The sequence below is a fragment of the Pogonomyrmex barbatus genome, unplaced genomic scaffold (genome assembly GCF_055798465.1).
Source record: "Pogonomyrmex barbatus isolate J1 unplaced genomic scaffold, ASM5579846v1 scaffold9, whole genome shotgun sequence".
Classification (NCBI taxonomy): domain Eukaryota; kingdom Metazoa; phylum Arthropoda; class Insecta; order Hymenoptera; family Formicidae; genus Pogonomyrmex; species Pogonomyrmex barbatus.
Genome location: NW_028297193.1, coordinates 6,037,971 through 6,065,582, shown reverse-complemented (window position 1 = coordinate 6,065,582; position 27,612 = coordinate 6,037,971). Strand labels below are relative to the sequence as shown.

General features: G+C 37.2%; 7 protein-coding genes across 11 annotated transcripts; 5 read left to right on the top strand and 2 right to left on the bottom strand.

Moving 5' to 3' along the window:
- The first annotated feature begins 202 nt into the window (after positions 1-202).
- On the top strand, positions 203-4,084 carry Mccc1 (Methylcrotonoyl-CoA carboxylase 1). The gene is made up of 9 exons (XM_011648986.3): positions 203-519; positions 620-686; positions 759-1,143; positions 1,604-1,938; positions 2,020-2,316; positions 2,411-2,620; positions 2,886-3,380; positions 3,462-3,647; positions 3,718-4,084. Exons 1-9 carry the CDS (start codon positions 458-460, stop codon positions 3,820-3,822), a joined length of 2,142 nt encoding a protein of 713 aa, XP_011647288.3. The 5' UTR covers positions 203-457; the 3' UTR covers positions 3,823-4,084.
- Positions 4,085-4,290: 206 nt separating this feature from the next.
- Positions 4,291-8,202, top strand: LOC105433603 (transmembrane protein 209). Of its 3 annotated transcripts, XR_968509.3 has the most exons (9): positions 4,291-4,468; positions 4,685-4,810; positions 4,873-5,174; positions 5,268-5,591; positions 5,805-5,935; positions 6,029-6,355; positions 6,431-6,652; positions 6,743-6,976; positions 7,139-8,202. XR_968509.3 is itself a non-coding variant. In XM_089084891.1 (8 exons), exons 1-8 carry the CDS (start codon positions 4,422-4,424, stop codon positions 6,869-6,871), a joined length of 1,551 nt encoding a protein of 516 aa, XP_088941017.1. In that variant the 5' UTR covers positions 4,291-4,421; the 3' UTR covers positions 6,872-7,080. The 3 variants fall into 3 exon arrangements, 2 of the variants coding, with proteins under 2 accessions (XP_088941017.1, XP_011647294.1); XM_089084891.1 differs by lacking the exon at positions 7,139-8,202 and having other exon boundaries at positions 5,325-5,591; positions 6,743-7,080; XM_011648992.3 differs by lacking the exon at positions 7,139-8,202 and having other exon boundaries at positions 6,743-7,080.
- On the bottom strand, positions 7,877-14,871 carry LOC105433602 (uncharacterized). Of its 2 annotated transcripts, XM_089084887.1 has the most exons (4): positions 14,730-14,871; positions 13,755-14,034; positions 12,971-13,310; positions 7,877-12,859 (listed from the first exon to the last, which is right to left on the bottom strand). In XM_089084887.1, exons 2-4 carry the CDS (start codon positions 13,926-13,928, stop codon positions 9,312-9,314), a joined length of 4,062 nt encoding a protein of 1,353 aa, XP_088941013.1. In that variant the 5' UTR covers positions 13,929-14,034; positions 14,730-14,871; the 3' UTR covers positions 7,877-9,311. The 2 variants fall into 2 exon arrangements, with proteins under 2 accessions (XP_088941013.1, XP_011647293.2); XM_011648991.2 differs by lacking the exon at positions 14,730-14,871 and having other exon boundaries at positions 13,755-14,235.
- Spt (Spitting Image) lies at positions 14,724-18,833 on the bottom strand. The gene is made up of 13 exons (XM_011648990.3): positions 18,697-18,833; positions 18,159-18,418; positions 17,800-18,003; positions 17,524-17,721; positions 17,292-17,465; positions 17,091-17,215; positions 16,497-16,999; positions 16,213-16,415; positions 15,953-16,154; positions 15,686-15,883; positions 15,499-15,588; positions 15,119-15,406; positions 14,724-15,046 (listed from the first exon to the last, which is right to left on the bottom strand). Exons 2-13 carry the CDS (start codon positions 18,276-18,278, stop codon positions 14,724-14,726), a joined length of 2,628 nt encoding a protein of 875 aa, XP_011647292.2. The 5' UTR covers positions 18,279-18,418; positions 18,697-18,833.
- Positions 18,834-18,861: 28 nt separating this feature from the next.
- On the top strand, positions 18,862-20,475 carry LOC105433600 (MAD2L1-binding protein). 2 transcript variants are annotated; one of them, XM_011648989.3, is made up of 3 exons: positions 18,862-19,002; positions 19,133-19,540; positions 19,620-20,475. In XM_011648989.3, the coding sequence occupies exons 2-3, from the start codon at positions 19,149-19,151 to the stop codon at positions 19,978-19,980; spliced, it is 753 nt and encodes a 250-aa protein (XP_011647291.2). In that variant the 5' UTR covers positions 18,862-19,002; positions 19,133-19,148; the 3' UTR covers positions 19,981-20,475. The 2 variants fall into 2 exon arrangements, with proteins under 2 accessions (XP_011647291.2, XP_011647289.2); XM_011648987.3 differs by having other exon boundaries at positions 19,122-19,540.
- Positions 20,476-20,519: 44 nt separating this feature from the next.
- On the top strand, positions 20,520-21,823 carry LOC105433604 (uncharacterized). The gene is made up of 2 exons (XM_011648993.3): positions 20,520-20,997; positions 21,157-21,823. The coding sequence occupies exons 1-2, from the start codon at positions 20,779-20,781 to the stop codon at positions 21,757-21,759; spliced, it is 822 nt and encodes a 273-aa protein (XP_011647295.2). The 5' UTR covers positions 20,520-20,778; the 3' UTR covers positions 21,760-21,823.
- Positions 21,824-21,963: 140 nt separating this feature from the next.
- On the top strand, positions 21,964-26,637 carry H (transcriptional corepressor hairless). The gene is made up of 3 exons (XM_011648994.3): positions 21,964-24,034; positions 24,397-25,215; positions 25,296-26,637. The coding sequence occupies exons 1-3, from the start codon at positions 23,692-23,694 to the stop codon at positions 25,328-25,330; spliced, it is 1,197 nt and encodes a 398-aa protein (XP_011647296.2). The 5' UTR covers positions 21,964-23,691; the 3' UTR covers positions 25,331-26,637.
- The last annotated feature ends 975 nt before the right edge of the window (positions 26,638-27,612 follow it).

Below are 27,612 nucleotides of genomic sequence, written 5' to 3'. Positions count from 1 at the left end.
TTTCTACTTTATTCTCACACTCAAAATTGCTTATATTTTTTTAAATCAAATACCATTAATTATGAATCCAATCATTTTTTGTAGACGTGCAATTATTATTACAAGTTCCTTTAACATAAACGAATAAATGAGCTCATATAAATTCTTAAAGATTTATTTGAGGTTAACTGTTATTTATCAAAGTTGATTATGTAGAAACTTGTATGTAGCAGTTTCTAAAACATTTCTCGAATTTTTAGTATTATAATATTTTTTATTATTTTTAATGTAAATAATTTTTTTAATGTATATCACAAAGAATGATAAATGTTTGTGGCGCCAGGTCATCAAAGGATCAGGTCATAGGTGGCTGATAAGAATTGACACGTAATCAATAAGTTATGTCGTTTATCACAGCTGACATACAGGAAGTTAAGATATATAGTTTGGATAAACGTCTTCACTGTACTATCGCACTATGTATTCATCAAGTTGGAACACACGAATCATGTTTGGAAAATTGAAGTTGGTATTTCATAGGCAAGTATAACATGGTATTTTCCTATTGTCCTATTGCAAATATTAATTATTTTAATAGCAGTTTTTAGTTATTAATTAATTATTAATTACGTGATCATAGGAGCCGGCTAACCTCGTGTACTCGGGATTCACATCAATCAGCTGTACAGATCAAAAGGATTAACAAAGTTAGTTTCTGAAGAGGACAATCAATTGTTGCTTAAGAGACATGCTTATTCTAATGTAAATCTATTTTGTAGATCCTGATAGCAAACCGAGGAGAAATAGCATGTCGCATAATGAAAACTGCCAAGAAACTTGGTGTAAGGACCGTGGCTGTCTATAGCGAGGCAGACAGGAATTCCATGCATGTGGAGCAAGCTGATGAGGCTTATTGCATCGGTCCAGCTCAATCTAGTCAGAGTTACCTTCGACAAGACAAAATTATATCGGTTGCCAAGCAGGCCAAGTGTCAAGCAGTACATCCAGGTTATGGATTTCTTTCTGAGAATACAGAATTTGCAGAATTATGTCAAAGGGAGAACATTATATTTATTGGTCCACCGGCCAATGCCATCAGAGACATGGGTATAAAGAATACCTCAAAGGCTATTATGACGAAAGCTGGAGTTCCTATTATAGAAGGTAGATTGAATTTCTCCTTTTTAGATATATAAATGATATTAAACTCTTTTAACTTCTATGACGCTATGTTATTTTGAAGTCATATATTCTATGTGCTTTAGTAGTCGAGTTGGTAAAGACACCCATCTTTGAAAGTAGGGAGATTTAGATTCGAAACCTGATTGAGATCATTACATTTTTTGCAATAAGATATATTCTTATTTTTCTCTGTATAGAATTTGTTTTGGTAATCAAATTTTATATTAAAAAAAGTCAGAAGTTTCTCATATCAGAAGTTTGATTTTTATAATAAAATATTTATTATAAAATTACTATTTAAATATTGGAAATTGTCAGTTTATATTTCATAATTCATTAGTTATACATGTAAATTTTTTTCAAGCATGAAAATATTTAAATTATAGAGAGTTAAACATAAGAAATAATATAAAATCACTTTTTTAATCTTACATATGTGTAGGATATCATGGCGAAGATCAGACGAATGAGAAACTGCTGGCAGAAGCCAAGAAGATTGGTTTTCCATTAATGATCAAAGCTGTGCGCGGTGGTGGTGGAAAAGGTATGAGGATCGCCCAGAAGGAATCGGATTTTGTCGAAGCGTTGGAATCTGCGAGAACCGAATCTCAGAAAGCCTTTGGCGATTCAGCAGTGCTTCTGGAAAAATATGTTGCTGAGCCTAGGCATGTGGAAGTGCAGATTTTTTCCGATAAACATGGAAATGCCGTTTATTTATTTGAAAGGGACTGCTCTGTACAAAGGAGACATCAGAAAGTAATTGAGGAAGCGCCTGCTGTATGTTCCTTTTTCTATCATCATCGAGATGTATAAGAGCAAAAAACTAAACATAGTTGTATAGTTTAATTTATTTTACAGCCCGGTATTTCTCAGCAGTTGAGGCAAGAGTTAGGTGAAGCAGCTGTGCGTGCTGCTAAAGCTGTAGGATATGTAGGTGCTGGGACAGTGGAATTTATCATGGATCGGCATAATCATAGTTTTCATTTTATGGAGATGAATACACGTCTCCAAGTAGAGCATCCCATTACCGAAGCGATCACTGGTTTGGATCTGGTCGAATGGCAATTGAGAGTTGCGAGCGGCGAGGAACTTCCGCTCAAACAAGAGCAGATCAATCTTAACGGTCATGCATTCGAAGCGAGAATTTATGCTGAGGTAATGGCCCAGCATATCGCGTCTATTCGCGTTTCGTGTGCTAATATAGATACATAATTTCATGTTGCATGGATTTATCATTATTGTGTCACAGAATCCAAGGAATGGTTTCTTACCAGGAGCCGGTCAGCTTTTGTACTTAAAGCCTCCCGAAGCGATGGACAACGTTAGAGTTGAAACTGGAGTGCGACAAAATGATGAGGTATCTGTACATTATGACCCTATGATAGCGAAATTAGTGGTCTGGGGGAAAGACAGGAGCGAAGCTCTCAGCGTACTTAGATCGAAACTCAGCGAATACAATGTAAGTTACATAATTAAAGAATAAAAAAATTAAAATAATTGAATGTAATGATTGAATATTTATGAAAATTTAAAAAATAATTCAGCAAAATTGCATCAATTAAACAAATGGTAAAAGGCTTTCTTATTATGTCTTTCTATATTATATAAAAAAATGTTATAAAAGAATTTATAATAAATAATGATTGAACTTATTATATCATATTATATTTTGTCAGATAAAGCAATTATGTTTAATTGGTAATTGAGATTGTGTGTTTACATAGATAGCTGGCTTGGACACAAATATAGAATTTATCAAGGATCTCTGTGTACATCCGAAATTTCAAAGTGGCGAAGTACATACGGGATTTATTGAAGAAAATTTTGAACAACTTTTCCCTAAATTACAATCATCCAATAGAATACTAATTCAAGGTGCGCTTGCCTTGATACTGCATGAAGATATGGAATCTTTGAGCGCATCCTTAGACACAAAAGATCCCTTTAGTCCATTCACTATGGAAACTGGGTTCAGAATAAATCACATTTTAAATTGTACATTTCATTTCAATGTTGAAAAAGAGAATAACATAGTGGAGGTGAAATACGTCGAACCTGATGTATACCTGATGAGAGTGAATAAATTAGGATCTTGGAAAAAAGTAATTGGAACCTTGAAGAAGATAGATGATACTTTAGAGTTGTTTGCAGAAATTGACGGGATTATCAACAAAGTACGAATAGTGAAATTCAATAATAAGTTACACATATTCACCAAGGTGATTAATTTCATTGGTATTTAATAAAATTCCTGTAATTTTCTATGCATAGAGTTTTATGAGGTATGATTTTGTTTATAGGATCACGAATGGCAACTAGTTATTCCCACTCCTAAGTTTGTGAACGCGATTACAAGACAAGTTGAGCAAAATCCATATACAGCATTAAGTCCGATGCCAGGATTAGTTGATAAGATCTTCGTCAATAAAGGAGATACGGTAAAAAAAGGCGATTCATTGCTCGTTATCATTGCCATGAAAATGGAGGTGAGTTTATTTGCATTATCAACATCAATGCACGATATGTACATGATATAGTTAATCTTTTAATTTGCAGCATATTATTAAGGCGTCTATAGATGGAACTGTTGAAGATGTGCTGTGTTCTATAGGTGATAACGTTGCCAAAAATAAGCTTTTAATAAAATTAACTGAAGGCTAAAGTATGATACACAGAATGATTCAGAATAAATATTTAAATACTTTAATATTACATTCCAAGAATGTTTATTCTGAATTATTTTGTATTGTAAAAAATACCAGTGGTACTGAGGAGAAAAGTTTCATGATCACTACTCGTTGATCTTTTAATAATTTTTAATGAAATTGCTGTTGTTGTTGGATCTATATAAATATAAAATGAATATATATTGTTATATATTTTTTAATAAAGAGAATAAATTTTTATAATAAAATTGAAAAAATTTTTTATATATTAATGCAATCTTTGTTACTTATATTTTAGGAAAGAATTGAAATTAGTGAAATTAAAAAATTTTTTCTTTAAATGTTAACATAAATTTGTTAAAACTTCCCTATTTTTGATATTGAATAAATATACAAGAGAAATTCCCTGAGTAAATAGAAATTTATTTTTCTCTTTTTGCTCGCAAAAGTTAAGTTGTGCTGTTGGCAACAATTTTGAATTTATTCGCTATTGAGATCACGTTTTACAGAGCGAGGGAGAGTAATAATACCTTTCTTGAAATTTAAAGTAATATTAGAAATTATTTAACGTTAGCGTGACATAGATTTTTAAATATGAGTAACTTCCACTCTCCTATGAAATGTATATCTCCCAATGCGAGGTAATAATCTTTTATAAATCTAACCGGATGAGGTTAGGATACCAAGGATTAGTTATTTATTCCGCTTTATTAAAAGCGGAATAAATATGAGATGAGTTTTTTAATTCATCGATTGATTAATCGCATAATGCGCAAATGCTGCTTTTATAGAGCAAAGTTGCGCATAATGCGATTTATTAATCGATGAATTAAAAAACTCGCCTATGTTATTTGCAGAATTTTAACGCCGAAGCCACAAGTACAGCAGTTATTGGACATGCGGCAAATACAAAGCAAAGCTCGCAGTAGTATCATTTGGTTTTTAATCAACGGCGTGTTACTTAGCATCATAATTTTTGATTTGTAAGTCTCTCTTGAGCCATGCACTAAAACAGTGACAATGCTTACTCCTTCTTTCTTTTCAGATTCTATGGTGGATTTACATACAAACCATTTTATTATATTGAATGGTGTCTAGCGTTGATATTTGTTTTAAACGCTTTATACCATATTATTCAATATATTTGGGCCATTCTAAGTTTGAAGCCAATTACACTAGATCCTAAACAAAGGCCACTTTTAGGAGTCTCGGAGGATGATCCTCTGTTTAAATATGAGACGCCTAAGAAGCAAATGACTCCAGAGCCAAGTCCTTCATTGAATATATCTAGCATTGGTCTTGGCAGACGTTCGGCAACTCTTGGATCTTCAGTTCTGAGTGACATGAGTATGCAAAACATTTTTTTATTATTATATGCTGTATATATTATATGATTATATGAGATATAACTATCTCTCTGTTATGTTTGATTCCTTCAAGAGGATTATTCAACTTCAATCCCATTTCTTAAATGTACTACTTCTGCATCCTCTAAAGTGACCATGTGCTCTAATGGATCAGCCAACAGATCCATGAATATTTCTTTAAGTAGTAACTTGACAAACGAAGATATCATTCAGGATGAGTGTGAATTGGAGAATTATCTCAAAGAAATTGAGCACAAGAGAAAATGCGCACTATCTACAAATGTCGATCAACCCTCCAATCTTTTGAGCTCCTTCTGGTCTCATCCTGCCACTCGAAGTCCTGGTGAAGTATCACCATTGTTAAGAAGATGTGCTTACCAACTTGCACCTACTATAGGTAAATCTGAAATTTTTTATTGTGGCTGAATCTTTGGACTTAATAATTATTTTTTTAACTTTTATCTAATCAAGTATACTCATCTTGTATATTTCTAGCATTAAAACACTGTCGGTTTGTAAATATTTATAAATCTGGAAGATTTAATGTTCTATAAATGTTCTATAAATTTCTCCTTGATTATCCTTAAAAATTATCTATATTGTTATTTAGATAAAATTAAAGCAACGAGTCCTGCGGAGGAAGGAAGTTCTTCCAGAGACACATTTGGTGCACCAGATGTATGGAGAAAATACAGAATCGATTCCAATAAAGTAAATGAATGGACTGCCAATCTTCGGATGGTAAGAATTATGATATTAAACAAAAAGTGATTTATGTTATAAAGAACAAGAGTCATCGAATATTTTAATAAACGAACATATAAAATATCTTAGTGGATCAGCAAAACAGTTGTAGAACGCGTGGCTTTGGAAATAGATAGTATATGTGTAACATTAATACGCCACGGACTGAGTGATTCGCAGCCTGGTCATGTAGGATTGGATAGACTCAGGAAACTTGCACAAGCGCAATTTTTGGTTTGTGTGATTCCAACTCTGCCTACATTGGTTCCTTTTCTGGAACTCTCGAATAATCAGGAATATCTCGTAAAAAGAATAAAAACACTTGCAAAAGGAGGATCTATGAGTGAGTTTAAATGGAACGGAGGTGGATCTCACAACGGTAAAGAGTGGGATTCCAGCCTGCCAACAGATTCCGCGGTAAATATAGAAAATTATAAATTTTTAGAGTCGAAAAGAAATTTTATTGATCTTTACAATATGCACTTCTTGCAGATAATAATGCATTTAATTGCAACTTATATGGATACACAATTGGAAGCACCCTTGGATCAACCGGACGCCAGACCATTTACATCGAGATATATGGCAAGATCTGGTATGGAACTTCCGCGAAGTAAAGGTCCAATAATAGTCTGTCAGTCCATAAATCCGCCGCACTATAACTTGGCACTATCTGGTGATTCTCTCCCAAGTGATTACGAGGAAGTACAACGGGTAATTAAAATCTCATCTCATGTATATCGATGGCACATTTATATAGCGTATCTTTTTGTCATTTTTTTATGATGACATTTACGTTTTTAGGGACGCAATAATTTGTTTCATACACTTTTACTATTTTTGTATATACTCAAATCGCGAAATCATGGTATGTTAGGACGAGTTAACGCAGGATCATCCGGAATTAATATCTTGTGGGTCATAGACAGTTGAAACAAAGCGACCTTTTTATTTGCTATCTAGCGAAAATAGAAGGAAAAAAAGAAGATGATATGATTGTGACTTGTACAATGGAATCAAATGGACAGCTATAAGACTGTGTGTAATATTCTGTTTGTAAAATATTACATCGTTTCTCTATCATATTTCTATATCATGTTGATTTGACAAACGCGACTGAATAAAACTTTTTATATTACAAAGCAGCACATGTTGATTGCACAAAATATCGTTTGAATGTCATGATTTTTTTCATTGCAGCTATTTGAAGATATTAGGGATTTCATGATCCCTAACTACAAGTCTCCTTGTAATTCTTCATTTAAGACTTCCGCTGGTTCACTGCATCTATCTTAAATTGAAAAATATTTTATTTTGCAAGAATTTCTGTTTTGCTTCTAATATTATCAATCTTATCTTAATGGCTACATTAAGCCAACAAAAATTTTAAACGAAGCAATTTACGTATATAATACGTACGTCATTCTTGTCAAAATCTTGTCAACATTGACAACAGCTTAATAAAAAATATATACATAATTTTTCTATTTTTGCATCAAGATAAAAATTTGTATATATCCGTGCTAAACTTATATAGTCTTATAAATGTGCAAACATGCTGCAATAAAAAAATATATTTACATTCTTTCTTACTAGTTAGTAAAAAATCATTTAATCATTGATATTACAACTTTGCATAAAGATCTTGAATATTATTATTATTGATTATTTCAGTTTTCTTTGATATCTGATAAGAGAAGATATAGAAAAAGGTTTAATAATATATGTAAGCTGTTTTTTTCCATTATTTTCCTTATTAATTCATTGAAACATTCGACATAGAGTAAATGATATTTGTGAACAAAGTTTTCTATAATTTATTATATTACTCTTTGGATAATGCATTGTAAAACTACAAAGAATTTCTTCAGTTCGAATTAACATATATAATGAAATATATCAATATAGTAAGTTTAATAACTCTAATACCACAAACCATAAGATTAGAACAAATACTTTATTTATTACAACAAAATCTAAATAAGAAATCATGTCTCACATACATATAACAATGCTTATGGTATATTTATACATGTAGTTCAGTTCCGTACTAATTTTACAATTGTTACGCAGACACGAATTATTGTTATTATTATTATATGTAAGAGCACGTCGCATGAAACTTACTTATTATAAAATTTATAATTTTTGAAACCTTTGTCATTTCGTTTATCATACGCTTTAGTGGAAACAAAATTACTAAATTGTATAGAATTTTGTACGAAAAACTGTTTGTTGTAAATATAACAGATATGCGAACTAAACGTTCATACGAATCAATTCCAGAAAACACAGCATGACATCACTTAACAGATTCTATATAAGACAATAGATTCTAATAAGAATTAATATTAACACAATATTAACACAATATAGCAATATACAATTGAAATATAATATTGATTAAACATATAGAAAAGAAGAGTCAAAGTCAAGAAAATCAGTTTTAAGAAAAAAAATTTGGATAAAGATCTAAGAAACTCTTATATGATGCCAGATTACAATTCGTTATTCATTTAGAATCGCTGTATTTCTAGTTTATCAATTATTATAATTTCATTGTATACAATATAATGTTATAATTATATAATTACTATTATATGATTACAATTATATAATTATATAATTACGTAGTATAATTAATAATTATAATAAAAACGATAAGATTGATAACATTCAAACTATTTTTGCAATCGATTTTTTAATGAAAGTATTCGATTAAAAAAAGTGAAAGTAAGATTTCTGGAACAAGTCTTATTACTTAATACATTAAACTTTAAGTATTTAAAAACTACTCTCTTATATCCATATTATGTCTCTCAAAGAAAATCCAACTATTTTACATATACAACGCACGTTCATGATAAAGACATCTTTATTTTTTGTCTTTTCATGATTTGTCAAAAACGTTTACATTATTCATTCTCGGTAATACACGTTATATTATGGAAAGGTACATATAGCTAAAACTTCTAGATAAATTATACATATATCGCTTTTTATAATACCTTCACCGTTGCAAAAATAAATTTCAATATAACGTTTCATACATAATTAAAATGATGTACACTCTCTCTTTCTTTCTCTTCTCTATATTAAATCGTACGTTTCGCATAACAGTATATCTAATGGAGCATCGTACCCTTTCTTGTCCAATCTAAGAAAATCCTTTGATAACGCACGATATCTCATCATGAAGCATCACACTTCCGATTTTCTAGCATCAAAATTACAGGGATGAAAACGGAAGAGTCACAGAAGAATAGAACGCTCAATTTATTCAACTTGAGCAATCATCAAGGTGCACTTTCATCGTCGAATAGTATATCTCTTTTTTTTTTCTTATATCATAATGGAAAAAGAGATAACTCAATTAAGTGGTGGTGAATATCTTTGTACCTTCGGGTAGTATTACCTCCTCACCAACGTCGGTAAGAGTGACGGTAAGTGGTAAGATTAGAGGCATTATTAACTCCTGATGCTGTATAACTTGTTGCGTCGTGGCGACCGTGGTAGGGTCGGCCTGTCTCGCTATAGCGATTGTCTTGATATTCTGTGCCTTGACTACTTGCGCTTGACCGATTGTAGCCTGATGCAGCCTGACTGGATGTGGTTGCGCCTGTTGTACCTGTATCTGCATTGGTTGCGGCTGAGGCTGAGGCTGCTGCACCTGCTGCTGCTGCTGCTGCTGCTGTTGTTGCTGCTGCGTTTGTTGAATCATCTGCTGCGCTCGGTTCTGATTCTGCAAAAGGTTCTGTTTGCAACGCTTACTGTGCGCATAGCGACTGCCATTATTGTTGAACTTCCTATCGCAAGTCGGACATTCGTAAGGTCGTTGACCCGTGTGAATAAACATGTGTTCCTTTAATGACTTCAGTCGTCGAAAGTTCTTTGGACAACACTTGCAGTGATACTTGGCCTCGCCGGTATGTGACGTCAAATGATTTGCTAACGTGTCAGCACGCGCGAATGCTCGCGAGCAATACTGACAAATGTACGGGCGTTCCTGCGTGTGCGTGCGCATATGCATTTTCAAATACGCATTGGTGGTGAACGGCCTGGAGCACACCTCGCACACAAACGGCTTGATGCCGTTGTGGGCGCGCAAATGCGCTATCAGTGTCGTCGACTGCGTAAAGCTCTTGCTACAGATCTCGCACAGAAATCTTTTCGAGCTGTCGGTCTCCTTGTTTTTTTTGAAAGTGCGGTCGTGTTTGGGTAGATGATTGTTGAGCTGTTCCTCCTTGATGAAACGCTTGGTACAACGGGTGCATTTGTACGGTTTGACCATGTTGTGCTTGGCCACGTGGATCTTCAGATGTTCTCGTCGGTAAAACTTCTTTGGACATATGTCGCATAGGTACTTCTTACCCTCGTGCACTTGAATGTGCCGCAGCAAACCCTTTCGGGAAGTGTACTGTTTATTACATTCGGTACACTCGAGTCCCACGATGTCGGTTCTTCTCTTCCGGCCAGTCTTCTCGCCTGTTTTCTTTTCCTCGGATTTTGGCTCGATGTCTCTCAGATCGTCCTCCGTTAGAATACCCTCGGTGACGTGCTTGGCTCTGTGCTCCCGTAGGATCTCGTTGTTCTCGAAACTGTCACCGCAAATATTGCATTTCCTTACTTGGTCAGGATTTTTCTCCGAACACTTGTCGTAGTGCGCCTTCAGCTTGTCTTTGCGATAAAACTTGACGTTGCAGATGTCACATTCAAAGTTCGGTTCCTCATGTAACAACTGATGACGCAACAATGACTTCTTCGTACTATATCGTTTTTTGCACGTGCTGCACTCATGACTATCCATCGGCCAGTCGAGGCCGCTCTCAAAATCAGAATCATTGTCATCATCGTCATCGTTATCGCCTGTGTTACTAGTTTTCTGCGCCTCCTTCTTCTCCAAAGCGGCCTTCTTCAGCTTTTCCGCCACTTTCTCCGCTGCCTTTTCCGCTTTCTCCTCCTTCACATGTTGCTCCATGTGCTTCGTCAGCGCTTGTTTCGAACTATATCTCTTGTTACAAGTTGCACACTCAAATTCCTTCTTATAATTATACTTCTTTGGTGTAGCATCGCGTTTACGGCGATAATGCCCGTCTACCTTATAATCGGTATTGTCGTCATCGTCGTCGTAATCCTCGAGTCCATCCTCTGTCTTGATCTTATCGATGATCTTCTGCGCCGCTTTCGCCGCCACGCGTTTTATACGCTTATTCGGATCGTATTCCTGTCCATGTATGAACGTCTTATGATTCGTGGCAACCAAATGATTTCTTAGAGTCAGTTCGTTGCCGAAAGTCTTATTGCATTGGGTACACTTGTAGGTTTTTACTCGTGCATGCTGTTCAGCATGTCTTCGTAACAAATCCTTTCGAACAAACTGCTGACAACATATCTTGCATTCATAAGAACGAGTGCTAGAGTGTGTCGTCTCTATATGTCTGGAGAGAGCTTTCTTGCGCGAGAACATCATCGAACATGTCGGACATTTGAATTCCTTCGTAGATTCTTCAGTAGATTCGCCGTTATTCTCCTCGTCCTCATTCTTGTTGTTTCCATCGTTGTTCTCGATGTTCTGCTTTATGTCCTCCTCCAAATCCTGCTCGCTGAGCACGCCTTCGACCACGTGTTTCGTTCGATGATTTCTCAGCTGCTCCAGGGTTTCGTACTCCACATTACACACACTGCACTTGAAGCTAATATGTGTAAGCAAGTGCTTCTGCAAGTCGTGTTTTGTATCGAATTTCTCTGGACATTTATCACACGCAAATTCCTCAACGTAACTACGCTTTCTCTTCTTATCTTGATCATTATCGCTCGCGGCGTCGTCGGATGTACTTCCTATTTTTCGTTTTCTGCATTCATCATCCGATCTGTTGGCGTTGTCAAAGTCTAGACTGTTTTCATCCTCGTGGAACGATACCTCGAGCGGCATCGGATCTTCTTTAGATTCCTCTCGCTCCCGCTCGTGTTGCCTAATGTGTTTAGCAAACGAGATTATGTACAGATATTCTTTACCACAGTAAGTGCACTTGTTGGCTTTCTTTCCGGATGGCGGAGTTTTCGTCATGGAAACATTGGTCGGCACCTTTTGCGGTTTCTCTGGCGTTTTCTTCAACGACAATGTCTTTCTTACCTCTTCGTGGGAATGCATATGTTCTTTCAAGACGCTCTTTGAAAGAAATTGCTTGTCACACAAATAACACATGTAAAAGACCTTCTCTGTCTTGTCCGCTTGCGCCTTTTTCAATCGAGAACTGAGATTCAGATTTTCGAAATAGTTCTCCTCGTCGGAATCTCGCTCGGTGAATATTCGACGTGCCAATCTTCGTTTACTTCTTCTGGTTTCATTCTGAGATGATTCTTGCTCCACTGTTGGCTCATTACTATCGATTTTAAATTCTTCCTTGAACAATTCCTTAAGTAATTCCTTGTTATTTTGATTTTGCTCAGCTTCATTTTCCTGAACTTGTTTGGCTTGATCTTCTTGATTTTGTTCAATCAGAATTTCTTGTTTATGTTCAATCAAAATCTCTTGGTTTTGCTCAGCCTGAATTTCTTGAGATGCCTCGATCTGATTCTCTTGGTTTTGCTCAGGATGAATCTGTTGGTTCTGTTTGATTGATGTTTCTTGATGTTCCATTGTGTCTTGTTCAAGTACTGATACGCTCTGCTGCATCTCTTCCTGCAACGAAAGTTGTTCAGCAGGCAGGATACACTGCTGCTGCATAATATAATCATGCTCTTCTGTTGGGATCGCATCGGTACAACTTCGAATAATATTTTCGTGATTGGATACTTCATCTCTAGATTCCTCGATAACATCCGCCATATCATTGTCATCCTCGCTGGTTAGTTCTTGCTGCAATTCTTCAATACTTTGACTAACTTCATGTGTAATTTCCTGTGAATTGTCTTGTGAACCTAAGTAACAGAGTTGGAATCTTTATCATTATAGAATCTTTGAAAATTTTAAATTACTAATGCTAAAATAATATTCAAAGCTTATTATTGTTTTTTTAGTTTTTTATCTACCTTGCTGTATCTCTCCCGTCTCTGCCAATTTTTCAGCTTCCAACATCATTAACTGATTTTTCAGAAAATTCTTGTCAGCTTCCGATTCCACTGGCAACACTGCAGTAGATCCATAATCAGCACTAACGTTTATCTCATCCATATTGTCACTCCTCTCGGCATCTAAGTGTATTTCAACCTCGTTAAGAAACAATTCCTCCTTTATTATTCCTCCAACCTCGAGTTTCTCTCGAAGAACACTATCAGCTTGCTCCACTTGTAACTTAAATTCGTACGCCGACTCTAGTTTGTCAGCACACATACAGCACACTTGTGCTGGTAGACCGTCGCCTGGTAACATCTAATAAAAGCAGATGGTTTACTATGTATTAGAAGGAAATCGATCACAACTATTATAGATATTAAATCTTAATCATTATTATTGTATTCCAAAAGAGATCAAACTTATGCCAATGTCGTGACTAACATCTTCGGTGCCATGTGCAACACTCGTCTTAACGAGGCATCTATTTAAAGATTATATTATTCTGCGTGACACTCGAGGGGGCTTTTATAGTAGTCGTAAAGGTAGTGTTAAAGACAGGGGATGCGCGTGAACGTTTGCAGACTCGACAAGGCAACAGCTTAATCATTCTACATAAACAAAAGGCAAAAGGAGAGTCGCGGGAAGATCGTTGATAGGAGATTCGATTCATCCAGAGGATTTGAGGAGGAAACAGGAGGAAAGAATAACATACTCGAGGATCTCGCGTCGGTATCTAACCTCCAAATTACTCCATCTAACCTTAACGTTGGCGAAGCTCATCGCCTTTTCCGACAGGGACGCGACCTCGGTCTCCGCGAAGAGATCGCGCATCATCAGATTGTCGAGCAGACACACGCGGCATATCTTGACGGGGGACGCGATCGCGTCCTCGCCCTGCGGCGGATCCGACGTATTTATCTCCACGGCGTCCATGTTTTGTTCGGTGGACCGACTTGGACCGATTCGTGAACGAGCTGGATCGCCTGGTCTCGTTCCTCCTCGCTGGTCCCGCGTACCGTCTTCTCTCACCCGCCACTAACTAGGAGAGTTGCGGAAAATGTGAATCCTTCTATTACATCGTTTTCGTTTCGACATAACGAGAAGCTGATACGTTCGGACATACAAGGGCCGTTCCTGGTAACTGCACTTGTGTCATACTTTTTGCACTTGAAACGAAGTGGCAAACATAATCGGACATTGGAAGGAGAAGGAAAAGGAGGGACGAGAGCATGAAAAGCTCAGCTACGAGGAACAACCATGTTTGAACGACTATATATATATATATATATGTATATAAAAAAAAAAAAAAAAACATGGAATCATAAGAAATTCATGAGCTGTGGAAATCGCGATTTTTTGGAATTGCTATTTCGATTTTTGTCGATTGTGTGATCCCTGGTAACTCTCAAGCTATCTTCACTCGGTAATTGGTTTCTATTTATTCCCAAGATATTCTAGTAACTTTTGCCGATTTCGTTTCCCCGTGGAAAAGGACATAAAAAAAATTCTTTCCGTTTCAACTTTTTTTTATATAATGAAATAAATATTATGATAAATTTAACATTTACAATTCAAATTTAAGTTTTATTAATGCAATTATTGTATAACGATGCGATGCATAATCGCACAGCAAATTGCTTTATAATACTAATGTAATAGTCATCTTAAAGACTAACAATAAAAAAATTGCTTTGATATTCAATATTTAAAAAAATATTTTCTTTTTTTTTATACCTCATGTTGCTCCGAAGGCGACTTTTGTATCTCATTACTTGGAGAGTGAGCGTTATTAAGCTTTTGACAAGAGTCCATGATCAAAGACGCATCGCCACCGCCAGATATGGTGCATTCGCCCAATTTCTCCACAATCACGGACTCATTTAAACAGTTTTTCGGTTCCAAACTGGCAGTTTGACATAATTTTTCTACCATGTTGAAGACCGATTCCTTATTTTCTTTTTCCGGCGAAATGTTTTCTACTTTCGAAGATTGGCATGACGAGAACGTTGCGTTTCCCGACGTAGATGACGAAGATATCTTCTCTAAAGCAGCTGAAATGGCAGCTTTTAATGTACTTGCAGTTCCTCTTCTTTCTTTAAAGATCATCTCTTTAAATATATTACCTGTTAAATCCATGCTCTCTTCAGCTATGTCGAAGTCGACATGGATGCTAAAGCTTTCTCTGCTAAAAAGATGTTGTCTGATGCTAGACAGATTTCTTGAGGACATCTCGCTTCTAACGGCTATCTCTGCTACATCTTTATTTTTATGCGGTGTATTGTACATGATGGAACGTTCGCTGCGCAGCGTGCGGCCGTTTTTTATATAAGGTATCAAATACAAGAGATCCATCGGTTTCTGCACTGTACTGTTCGCTGGTTGAATAGATACTTGCGACTTATATGTTTTTACTGAAACATAGACAAAGCTCAATAATTAATTTAAAGAAACAGTATACAAAATACATACAAAAATCCATATGCGAAAGAAAGTTGTTACAAACCTGTATAAGGTGTTCTGATATAAGTTAAACTATTTTCATCACGCGGTAGACCATAAATTACAGATGGAAAATTCATGTTTGATACATCGCCTGTAATATGCGCAAAATTTAATTCGCCCATAGTTTGCGCGAAACAGTTTTATTCTATATAGGATTCTGACAAACAACATTATTGAACATCATTTACCCGTGCCGTGATTGGAATCTCCTTGACCTCTTGCAGATTTTTCACGCATAGTATTGTTCATGATTGTAGATAAAGCGGGCTGCAATCTTTGAACGACGTTTAATATTAATTCGCATCGTTTTATCACTCGCAATTGTTGAGGTTCTGTTGCGTTTTCAACCAGAAGAGTCTTGGCAGCTGCATTAGCTTCAAATATAGCTGTAATAGAGACGAATACAAAATATCCATCAGGGAACTGTAATCAATTTTAATAGCAGCAATTATTACCTGCTTTTAATTCTCTCGTCATCATTATCGTTTGACGATCAATGTTTTCAGTACCAATGTCATTTACGATTGCTGTGATTTGACTAGATAGAGCTGAAGCGCGCTGAACAATACCTTGCACTTGAAGTTGCGTTACCGGTTCTCTGTTATCCAGGCAATCTGAGATTGCCGTTATACGTTCTTGAAGACTATCTATAACTACCTGAATAAAAAATATATTTAAGTACACTTACAGATAATTCTTTGAAATCTGTATTCACCTGACAGAAGGCAGCCGAGTTTACAATGAGATTTACTGTATTTTGAAACTTATTCATTTCTAGCTGCCATTGCGTGGTCAATAATTTAACGCTAGAACGCATTTCTTTGTTATCTGGATGCAGGTAAAAGGAAATTATGGCAGAAATTAATTCAGTTTCTAAGGATTCGAATCCCGCAAGACAATTACGAATTTTATTATTGCCTAAAATAAAACCTGCATTAAATATTTTTAATTACTTAGAAATATCGTTAATAGCTTATTTTATGAAGAAAAGCAACTGACGGTTCTTATTTTTGCAGCAAGCAATAGCAAACATTCCAATTTGCATAGTTTGATCGAAGAGCTGGTCAAAATCTTCTATGAGATTGTTTAGATCGCTCTTGGATCTTGTTTTCGCACTCAATGAATTTCCGCATGTCATAACGAGCTTCTTCAAAGCCGCGTAAGGATTGCTGAATATCTCCATTGCGAGCGTTAATACCGCTATATTAATTTTACGTTCCAAACGATAAAGAGCATCGGTCAAAGTATGCGTAAACAAGTTGTTTAATGCTGGATCCGGAATCTCTGTTAGTAATTGCTGTTTTAATTTCTCGTATTCCATTACTATGGATTGGCATGAACCAGTTATGGCTTTAAAATTATATGGTTGACACACTTGAGTAATTGCCATAGCATGAGAGAAAACATCCTCTAATCTCAACCACAGTTCCTCACATTCAGATAATTGCTCTCTGTGCGTTTTATTCGGTATTTCCAATATAATATCCAATGCCAAATCCATTCTGCAAGTGTACCATAATATCATATGAATCAAATATATTTTTTGCATATACAAAATATATTGAAATAAAAGAAATATTCATATTCTTTTACCTATAGACGAAATGATTCTCACTCTCACAAATTTCCATGTCCAGTGATGGATTTGAATCTTTCATCAAGTCCAAAATCATTTCACAACAAGTGCATATTCTTTCACAAATATATTTCTTGCAAACCTGTATATATTTATTCAATGTAGACACAAAGGAAGCTTGAATTATGTAAGCTAATATTAAATATGTAATTTATTACATAAATTGGTGCATTTAATTCATGCTGCTCCCGAGTCAGTTGTACCAGCATTTGAAACGACGTGCATAATTGAGAGATATATAAAGCTAGATTCTGTGATAGAAAGGCAGATATTAAACTCTTTCTATAATTCTGCAGTGGTTCAAGTATCTCCAATATTGAAGTACCCAGTTCCTGTAAGACCCATTATATTAAAAGATTAATACATACATCAAATTTATTTCGTAATTACTTTTATATTTTGAAGATCTTCAATTTCATTTGCTGTGCTCATTTCTCTGACATAGTCTAGACAATCCTGAAGCCTCTGCTTCAACGGCAAACATTCTAAATCTTCCAACATTCGCAAGGCCAATATAAAATTATCAAGCAATAATCTTGTCATATATTCTGCTGCATAGCTGTCAATATTACCTCTAATATCCCTGATCTAAGAAAAAATATACCGAATTAAAATATATTAATAAGAATAAAATATCAAATAATATGTTAAAATTCTGTTAGTTACAAGTTCATCGATATCTTTCAATAAAGAAGTATATTTCACATTTGCTGTATCTGTTAATTTTACATTTGTTTCTTCGTCATAATTGTCATCATTTGTTATATTATTAAATCTTTTAGTTAAACAATATAACTGCTCAAAAAATATTGATTTTGCAGCCAGAACTTCTGATGGATTAGTAGAAGCATTGGATAACAGCTTATTTACCTTAAAAAAAGGAAAGTAACTTTGATTTCCAATCTTAAATGATAAATTAATTGATATCATTAACATTTTTATTTTACGATAGAATACATCTACAGTTTTTTATATCTGCAGACGCATTAAATATTAGATTGATAAAAAAAAGTGTAAATAATTACTTGCTGCTGTAGAAGTTCCAACAGCTTATTCATCTGCTTTGTTTTCAGTCTTCTCATCGTTAAATTTTTGCTTTCTTCCATTTTCCACGGCCGTTTAAAACTTGAAACTTCAAAATTCATGCGTCTCAACGGCGAATGTAAATAAGCTGAACATAGTAACTAACCAAACATGGCAACCAACATCTGGCGCTAATGTCACGGGAAGCAGAATCCGTTTCTTCGCAGTTGCGCCACCGAGTTCTTCTGTGAGCTGCGATATACTGCACCCCAAATGAAATGAAAATGGCGTAGATAATAAGATAAATCTATAATAAAGTCCATATTTCAAATCTTTTTTTTATCGATAAAAATGTCTTTAAAATTGACTTATAGCTAATTAGAAAGCTTCTAAGTCACTCTTAGAAACACTTTTAAATAAGAGAATTCAAAATATGGGCCAACAACATCTACACCTTCTACACTCAAAAAGGAGAGTAAAGGAACAAAAAATGAACAGTTCCAGTTACAAAGAACAAACTTGTGTTTAGGTGCTGAGTACCTCCGATTTGCCTTCGCTTATGCGAAGTAGACTTGCCAGTGGGAAAGAAATGGTCATTTTATTTAACTACTGAATACAATAATTTTGAGCAAAGAAAATCTCTCTTTCTCAAGGAGGACCGTTTCAGAATTTTGGTCAAACACTTGTGGTGTATGTACTGTGATCCACTGAAGTGGGTCGGAAATTCAATTCAAGGACTAGAAAAACAAACTTGCGGAACACTTTCGGCGCCCTAACCTAAATTGCTAGTTTTATTAACCTAACCTGACTTAAAACCTGACGCAAAAGCGAAGCGCGAATACAAGCGTAAGTTCTGAATAAACATCCATTTTTTCGTTTCTTTTTTTTTGGACGGACGGATATTTCACAATAATCTCTCAGAGTGTATCGAGGCGGCGTCACTTTTCAAGACTCACTCTTTCAAGATGTTCTCCAGAAACAGAAAGGGCGAAATGGAGATCGATGTGATGCTAGACGAACCGCTGACCAGCGACTCCTGCACGAAAGTGGTGATGGAGCTGATAAAATATATTCTCTATCAAAAGCAGCAGATACCATTCACGTACGAAGCGTTATTTCAATATCAAACGAGCGTAAAGGCGACCGATAGGAACGCGGTTTCCTTTAAAACTCTATCAAGCACGCTGAAGAGTATCTCTGATCATTTGTCTTCGCAATTCTTTCTCAAAGGCTGCGATATAAAAGAAGTCGCTATATTACTCGGTGCTACAATATTATCGCCGAAGCTTTACATCGGAATAGAACTTCCCTCATATGTTCTCAATAGCAAGCAGCACAAAGAGCATCAGCATTCCTCGAGAAAACCACTTTTAAAACTCATGAGGTTAATAAAGAGAAAATTCGATGAATACATTCATAAATTTATATTTAAATAAAATTCAGTTATATTATTGTATTTGCAGATCTATGTTGGAATGTGACGAGTTTCAGGAGGCTATGAATATTCCTTTAAATATGACAAATATGTTTGTCATGCTGAGAAAGAGCGACAGTAACTCTGTGTCAGATTTTTTCCTGCCTAAACCACAATACGTGCCACCTACACAAACAGCAAGTTGTTTCAAAATTAAACTGTGCCAGAGTGATAAAGTAGATATACAATGCAACTGTAGGACGCTCATCAAAGTGTGTCACGATTCATGCAAGATTTACTTGGAGAACGAGGATGATGTGCAATATACTCAATATAATAGTTCTACTCAGTCTTCCTATCGATGGTATCAATCAAAACAGATCATAAAAGGATTCAAATTCTATTCATGACTATGACTTGGCCATGTGACATAGCAAAATTCAAAATTTTTGTAAAACAAGATAAACAATTTTCTAGGATATTAAATAGACTAATACTACACAATTGTAATTAAGACTATGAGACAGTATTAATATGTTTAATAACATTAATGTGTTTTAACTGCTGACATTGCAATGACGTGATTATGACTTGACAAATGCCCCGAGGTCATATGATAGAAATTTCCATTCACTATCAATAAGAGCCAATGCAGTATTTTTATTTATATCAACGAACAACAAGCATGATAAATCATTACCATGTATCCATAATTGAAATTATATAATCGCGACTACAGTGCAAAATTATATAATAATAAAAGATTTTATTGATTATTAGGCATTTTATAATGAAATAGATAAGAATGTTATTGCTGATTTATTGTATGGAGAGAGGAATTCTGTAGTTTTTATGAATATTTTATATTGTATACATAATTATAACGTTAAATATTTTTATCTTGATTGAGTTGTAATTAATTTTTATACCATTGAGCTATGTTACAAATTATATGATTATTTTTTTTTTTAAGAAATCTTGCGAATTCACGAGAGAATTATGAGATTGTTTAGCTGACTAAATAACGTAATGTACATGAATCTACATATTTTATCGTGCGTAGATAAGCTCTACCAAATAAACATTTTTAGAGTGGGGTAATACATATTTCAATACTCGCCGCGAAATGCGATATTGTGTCTCTTGATGCTGTAAGAGAGAGATTATTAATATTTCATATAAGAAGAATTTAAACTTTGCGATTCGAAATGGCTAGTTTGAAATTTCTAACATCGGAACAGAAGAAATTCTGGCAGGAGAATGGATACATCAAGTTGTCAAATGTGTACTCCGTAAAGGAAATAAATGAAATATCGGATGTCTATAATGAATTATTCGAGAGGAAACATCGTGAAAATCTGCCAGGTCTGGAGGCCGGTTGGAAAGGAGAAGATATGAAGAAAGCAGCTAACCATATTGATTATACTGTAAGTAAAAAAATATGTTATATTCATTTTTGTAATTTACAAAGTTATAGAAATATAAAAAAAATCGCAAACTTATAGATTATAGATTATTATCATTATTATTTATATTTTGTCCAAAATTATATTCGAAATTTCACGTGTCTCTCATTTATGTATCAGGTAAAATCCATCCATAATTTGCAAATGCACAGTGCTACTTTTACTCGAGCCATTATGCATCCGAATTTATTGGACGCTCTTGAGGATATCATGGATACTGAGGACATTCTGCTGCATCATACCAAGGCGCACGTAAAGCCACCAGAGAAAGGCGCGCCTTACTTAATGCATCAGGATTATCATTACTTTCCCCACAAAAATCACACCATGCTGGCTGTGTTTCTACATCTAGATGACACAACGCCGGAAAATGGCGGTCTGGCGGTATATCCTGGTAGTCATAAGCTGGGACCATTGGAGGATCACGGATTGACCGACGAAAAAGGTGACCAGTATCACTACGTTGATCCCGAGAAGTATCCTTTATCGAAAGCCACGGCCGTGACTGCTAAGAAAGGTGACATCATCATCTTCTCCTACTTGCTGCTTCACGGTTCGTATCTGAATCTGTCCAGCAAAAGTCGACGAATGTTCCTCATACAAGTGAGAGCAGCCGACGACGAGCCGACCGAGGATGTGCACAAATCTCCTTGCCAGGGTATGGTACTCCGCGGTAAAAATGTTCACAGAGACGCGTCGATGGTCAACAGACACGTGCATTAATCTAGCCAAGCAAATATTTATTCTACTATCAAATTTGATTGTAATAAAGTACAAGGTCATAGGATTCTTTTGAGCTTTTTTTTTTATTATTTATACTTCCAATTATTTCCTATTTAATGAGTTTTTCCTATTGCTATCTCTTTTTTTTTTTTTTTTTTTTTTTTTTTTTCTTGAACTTCATTGCGATTTTGCAGAATTGTAACGACTCAGATTCAACGTTCGAGGAAAAAAATAAAAAAAGGAGAAAAAAAGGAAGAAGCGCATAGGACCGCAATCGCGCCGATACGAATTTCGCGGGCGTTCCTGTTCGCGCCGCGAGGCTGAAGTTGAACGAGCGGAATGAGAAGAACGTTCTGCGATTTGACATAAATAAAATGAAACGCGTATATTTCGGGAGAGAGAGAGAGAGAGAGAGAGAGAGAGAGAGAGAGAGAGAGAGAGAGAGAGAGAGAGAGAGAGAGAGAGAGAGAGAAAGGTAGGAGGAAGAGTGAGTGGGAAGAAGGAAAGGAGAAAGAATAAGCTCGTGATTTTGATTCCCATCGAGGATCTCACGATCTCACGAGGAAAGGAGTTAAACATCTCCGACGCGATCGGGCTCGTCGTAATAATTCCGCGTCCGCGGGCGAAACTCGTGACGGCGAAACTCGCGGGAAGTCGCGGCGCGAGGGTGGGGAGCGAGGGGTGGGGGGGGGACGGAACGGCGCGGGACGCGAGGAACGCGCGGAACCCGAACCGCCACCGCCACTAGTGTTGTCGACGAGAAGGGTCGACACCGTCGACTCAAGGAGGTGATCGGAGAACTCGCACGCTCTTTTTTTTTTCCCCCCCGCGGACGGCACGGGGGTCGAGAGGATCGCGCGAGTGCGAGACGAACCGCTGCACGGCGCGTGTTCCGCGACTCGCCCGCTCGTGGACACCGGTGGGTCCGTGCCGGCGACGGACGCGCGGACTGCTCGCGGGGTGTAGTGAAACACATGTGTCGCGGCCGTGCGGTGTTTTCCACCGCTGCGGACTGCTGCCCGTCGCCGTACCGTGCCGCAGGCTGCGCGAGGTCCCGGGCACGCGGATCGCGGGAGCTCGGGACGCTCGTCCCCGCGGATATTCACCGGGACGATGCGCCGCGCTCCAGCGGCGGCGGAGTAACGAGCAGAAGCGGAAGGCGGTAGTGCGTGGGTGGGTGGGTGTCTGGTGGCCGCCAACACTCATGCACACCGGATTTCTCCGTGCGCCCCGTGCGAAACTCGAGCCCGTCGCGGTCGACCTGATACCCGATTCGCGTCGCCCGACGACGCGCGGGTGATCGGCACCTCCCGGCGTCGATCGCCGTCGGTCGTTGCACGCGCGCACGTTGCACTCCCCGAAGTATCGAAGAGAGGAAAAAAAAAAATATGTCGCCCCTCCGTCTGGAACATTTGACGCTGCTGCCCGCGCGCTCCTGATCCCGCTGGTGCGATGACACCGCGACCGTGCCGACGACGGATCGCAGAACTGGAGAACGGTCACGCGTTCCTGCCCGCCGCGTGCCTCGCCAGAGAATAAGCGGCCACGGATTCGCAGCCGTGCCGAACTGTGTGTGTATCTGTCAGCCATCATGATCGCCCGCGAGTCATGACTACTGTGCCCTACAATTTCCGACGTCCCGCCTGAGAGTGGCACGAGTTTTGACCGTCTCTCGCACGTGAGACACGTGCCTCAGACTTTCTAAATTGCAGGTTCTCGTTCTGTCGGTGGGGACGGAAAAAGAAAAAGAAGGATTTCTCGAGGATGTTCTGTGCCGCGCCGAGTTCGAACGCCGCGACGTTTCAAGGCGCTCAAGGCTTGCCTCGCTGAGAGAAAGTCGACGTGTTTTCTGTTATCCTGTCGTGTCACACGCTGTAAGGTCCGAGTATGAGAGGCCCAGCGGAGGAAAATGGATATCGGTAAAGTATCAGCATGCGTGAAAAGTCAGCAGAATGTCATGCTCACGCAGGTCACGTGAGGGGCACGACAGAGATGTGCTCGCGTGATCCACCTACATTGCACCCGACCCTCGCCAAGGCAAATGGTAAAAATTCGAGTCCCCAGCCAGCTCATCATACGGAGGCACGTATCGACAACAGTCTACTGCCGGCTTCCGGAGGCCGCTTGAAATTCTTCAAGGATGGAAAATTCATCCTGGAACTGTCTCACCGCAAAGACGGCGAAAAGACTACATGGTTTCCCGTGCCAAAGAAGACGTTTTGGCCTCCCGCTAGCACTATCCCGAATCGACAGGAGAGCTCTACTTCCCTCAGTGGTGGGTTCGACGAACATAGCAATGCATATTGTATTGAAATTTGTATTTATCTTTTTATCTCCTTTGTATACGTTTATTATATTTTCAACAGTTACAAGAACAGATTCGTTATCTTCCAAAGCTTCTCCACAATTTTGTATTATCACTGTAAAAAAAAAGTGTGGTATCCGATTGCCCACATTCATGTCAATTGGTTGATTAAATATTATATTTTTTAATGATTCATGGGAAATTTCCTAATCACCGGTCGATGTGAATGGACATGTCCAATTGCAACGTGGTCAAAAATTAGATCTCCTTAAAAAATAGATAGTGCAATCAGTTCGGCTAATTCATAACACATATCCTGATTCTGTTTTCAGTTTCCGATGACAACTCGTCGGTCCAATCCAGTCCTTGGCAGAGAGATCACTGTTGGAAACAGACTCATCCCCGACGCAGGATAACCACGGAATTCAACTTTTATTATCGCCGAAATCCGAAGACTCGTCTGTGCGCGCATCCTCGCTTGATAGCGAGGAAACGCAGGCGCCCGTTGGATTCTACGACTGCGATTCCAGTTCCGGAATCGACGGCCTACCCAACGAGGACGTCACGGAAACTGAACGGCACATCGTCGTCGTCGTCGTCGGGCAAAGTTCTGATTCTTATTATTGACAAACTAGCGCGGCTGCTCGATCCCAATGTCGTCTCGCCTCGCAAGCGCATACTGCGAGAGCTGGAGAGAGTCTCGTTGGAGGATCAGGCGTCCAAGAGACGGGCAACACCGCAGCCGGTTTGCACCACGAGTAGTGCGCCGCCGACTCCCTCCTCAAAGCAAGTATCGTCGTACAGTATAACGAGTATCCTGGGAGAGGACAAGCCGAGTCCCGAACCGGGCTTCTTGAGGACGTTGCTGAAGCCGGACGACCGGCAGCCTGTGAAATACTCATCGACTAACGCCTATCCGAGGGTACGAATCGACCCCTATATCGGGTCCAGTAATACATCTGTTCATCACCCGCTCTACGGGATACCGATGTTGCCACCTGGACCGTACAGGGCGCCCCTATGGATGGCTCCCCATTATCCGTCTCCCGTCCATTATCCGCCTCCTATGCAATTGTACGCACCGCCGCATTCTCATCCATCGTCTCCACATTACAAAGACTACAGGGAACAAACTCTCACACCTCCTTCAGGTACATGTTTGAATATTATAGATAAGTATCAAGACAAATAGGATGATATGCTCACAATTTTTTATTTTTCATTTTTGTAGATATGCCTCTGAATCTGTCGAAGCATGCGGGTTGAATCTCAGGATCCCAATAGAGTTGGTGCCTTACGAGTGGACAAAACACTACGCAAACACTGCCCGTGCAACGACAATGCGATATATATTAGTATTTTTTTATTCATAAAACAATAGTATCCTAGTAAGTAGAGAGAGCGAGAGACAGATACAATGAAGCCAGACGGTTGGATTCTGGAAAAGTTATACTTGTACATATAAATGCATAGATTTGTCGATGGCGGCATAGGTATTTTATATTAATATTACAAGATTCAAAAAAAGGAAAAAATCGTAAGTGGTAATATACAAAAACGTTATGGATAAAAGATACAACTGTGTGTGTATGTGTAACACACATTTTTATCGTACGTGACCTGCGAGCCGTATAAAAAAAAAATGAGAAAAAAAAGAATAAAAAAGTCGATGCGCAATTTCTTTTTTTTTTTTTGCTGTTATTTCAAACGATCGTGAATATATTTTCTCATACGAATTTAACTGCGACCGTACGATGTGTATTGGTGATATCATCGCATTCATTCGTACATTTTTATTCTTTCGACATTGTTGACTCGTATTTCATACATCGCGACGAAAGCGGATGAAACACACGCGTAAGTTTGTGTACGAGCAGGTCTCATTCTGTGCATCTCATTTATGCATTTTCCTGTTTATTCTTATAACGTTACTGTCATTATTATCATGAATGAGAAAAAAAATGGTACATTATCTTAAAGGAATCGATAAGAAAGACATAGGATTATGTACAGAACAGATTATTGCCTCTATATCTCTAGCATATTAATTATTCTTAAAGATAGAAATGCATAATAAAATTTAGGCTCTAATAGAATATATTCAACAATGGTATACAGTTATTTATATGATATTATATATAAACGCAAAATATGAAGAGAGAGGACACAAAATTACTTTGATAACCGACCGTGGGGTGTGCCTTACAGATAATTAACGAAATTCCATAAAACTAAATTACGAACGTTCTTGCGGATATGTATTATTACGAAAGGAGAGGCACTATATATTATGTATATAATAAATATATCTTTGTGTTACACGTATTTTTCATCAAATCGACATTTATTCGTTGCTCTATTTATTTTTAGTCAGGTTGCATCGAGAAACATTTCACGAGAAAGCAAGGCAAGCTCGCACAGGTTCTACAAGTATAAGTGAGTAATTTTAATTATTCGACGCGATTCTCTTTAGCGATTCCCGACGAAATGGAGAAGTATGTGGACTGCGCATTAGCAATTGTATAGAAAAAGACTAATTTCGTAAATATAAATATTTCATATACTACACACAATCATTATTTCATTTACCGTAAACTGAGAATCTACAATCTTCCCTCTTTTAATAATCATATTATTGACTGTTTCAGATGGACATTTTTTATGTAAAAATTATTTGTATAATTATATATTTCAATCTTATTCATATTATTTATTATTGATTACAATAATTGTAATAATTGAACAAAAGTTTGAACGATCAAAACTTGATTGCTCCGTCGCTTATCTTCTGCAATAATGTATATATTTATATCCGAAACAAAATATAATCGAGGAATGTATTTCATTTGACGTTGACACATTCGTGAGCATTATTAATTCAACATTCGGTGAACAACAAAAATGAAATAATTCCAAAAGCGTTACGAATATCAAATAAAACGCACTTGAAGTCGCGACTTGGCGCATCGCGCTATTTAAAATTGCCGCCTTTAATTTTAAATGCAGGAGATCACTGCGGTAGATAATGGGAGCAGTATACTTGGTGCTACAAATGCTTCGAAGCATTTCTTGATTGGTTAGTTGATAAAATTCTTTGTTTTGATTGGTCATCAAACGTTTCGAAGCATTTGTAGCGCTAAATGGACCATAGTCCACAGAACACGCGTAATAAAAAATAGATCTGTTGCAGTAGGCCTCTTTTTTTTTTTTAATTGAATTTTTTGTACCTTCATTTTTTCTTTTTTTCTTCATATTAGAAAAAAAAAGAAAAAAATTCAACTAAAAAAAAAACCTATTGCAATCTAAGTACATTCTTGCACTCGTTTCACATTCTTTTTTTCTCTATTGTCCGCGAATATATTTCTCCTGCTTTAAATCGAAAATTCTAGTGAGTATAAGCAATGCCAAGGTAAAAAATTATAAAAATAAGGAAGTTCACAGAATGAATTACTTTTACATGGAAATTTAGCAAATTTCCTTATTTTTGTAATTTTCATCGCGTCTCAAGATCAATCAACAATCGACTCGCAGATCTTAAGCTCTGTGTT

Coding starts and splice junctions, on each gene's coding strand:
- Spt (XM_011648990.3), bottom strand. CDS start 18,278: ATGAATTTTGAAGTTTCAAGTTTTAAACGGCCGTGGAAAATGGAAGAA. Junction 16,416..16,496: donor TTGCTGCAAAAATAAGAACC/GTCAGTTGCTTT, acceptor GTTTTATTTTAG/GCAATAATAAAATTCGTAAT. Junction 15,047..15,118: donor AGAGAGCATGGATTTAACAG/GTAATATATTTA, acceptor CTGCCATTTCAG/CTGCTTTAGAGAAGATATCT.
- Mccc1 (XM_011648986.3), top strand. CDS start 458: ATGTATTCATCAAGTTGGAACACACGAATCATGTTTGGAAAATTGAAG. Junction 2,621..2,885: donor CGAAACTCAGCGAATACAAT/GTAAGTTACATA, acceptor GTGTTTACATAG/ATAGCTGGCTTGGACACAAA. Junction 3,381..3,461: donor AGTTACACATATTCACCAAG/GTGATTAATTTC, acceptor TTTTGTTTATAG/GATCACGAATGGCAACTAGT.
- LOC105433600 (XM_011648987.3), top strand. CDS start 19,122: ATGTTCTCCAGAAACAGAAAGGGCGAAATGGAGATCGATGTGATGCTA. Junction 19,541..19,619: donor CCACTTTTAAAACTCATGAG/GTTAATAAAGAG, acceptor TTGTATTTGCAG/ATCTATGTTGGAATGTGACG.
- LOC105433603 (XM_011648992.3), top strand. CDS start 4,422: ATGAGTAACTTCCACTCTCCTATGAAATGTATATCTCCCAATGCGAG. Junction 4,811..4,872: donor AGCATCATAATTTTTGATTT/GTAAGTCTCTCT, acceptor CTTTCTTTTCAG/ATTCTATGGTGGATTTACAT. Junction 5,592..5,804: donor CCAACTTGCACCTACTATAG/GTAAATCTGAAA, acceptor ATTGTTATTTAG/ATAAAATTAAAGCAACGAGT.
- H (XM_011648994.3), top strand. CDS start 23,692: ATGCGTGAAAAGTCAGCAGAATGTCATGCTCACGCAGGTCACGTGAGG. Junction 24,035..24,396: donor GAGCTCTACTTCCCTCAGTG/GTGGGTTCGACG, acceptor TTCTGTTTTCAG/TTTCCGATGACAACTCGTCG. Junction 25,216..25,295: donor AACTCTCACACCTCCTTCAG/GTACATGTTTGA, acceptor TCATTTTTGTAG/ATATGCCTCTGAATCTGTCG.
- LOC105433602 (XM_089084887.1), bottom strand. CDS start 13,928: ATGGACGCCGTGGAGATAAATACGTCGGATCCGCCGCAGGGCGAGGAC. Junction 13,311..13,754: donor TGAGCTTCGCCAACGTTAAG/GTTAGATGGAGT, acceptor TGCTTTTATTAG/ATGTTACCAGGCGACGGTCT. Junction 12,860..12,970: donor GACGGGAGAGATACAGCAAG/GTAGATAAAAAA, acceptor TCTGTTACTTAG/GTTCACAAGACAATTCACAG.
- LOC105433604 (XM_011648993.3), top strand. CDS start 20,779: ATGGCTAGTTTGAAATTTCTAACATCGGAACAGAAGAAATTCTGGCAG. Junction 20,998..21,156: donor CTAACCATATTGATTATACT/GTAAGTAAAAAA, acceptor TTTATGTATCAG/GTAAAATCCATCCATAATTT.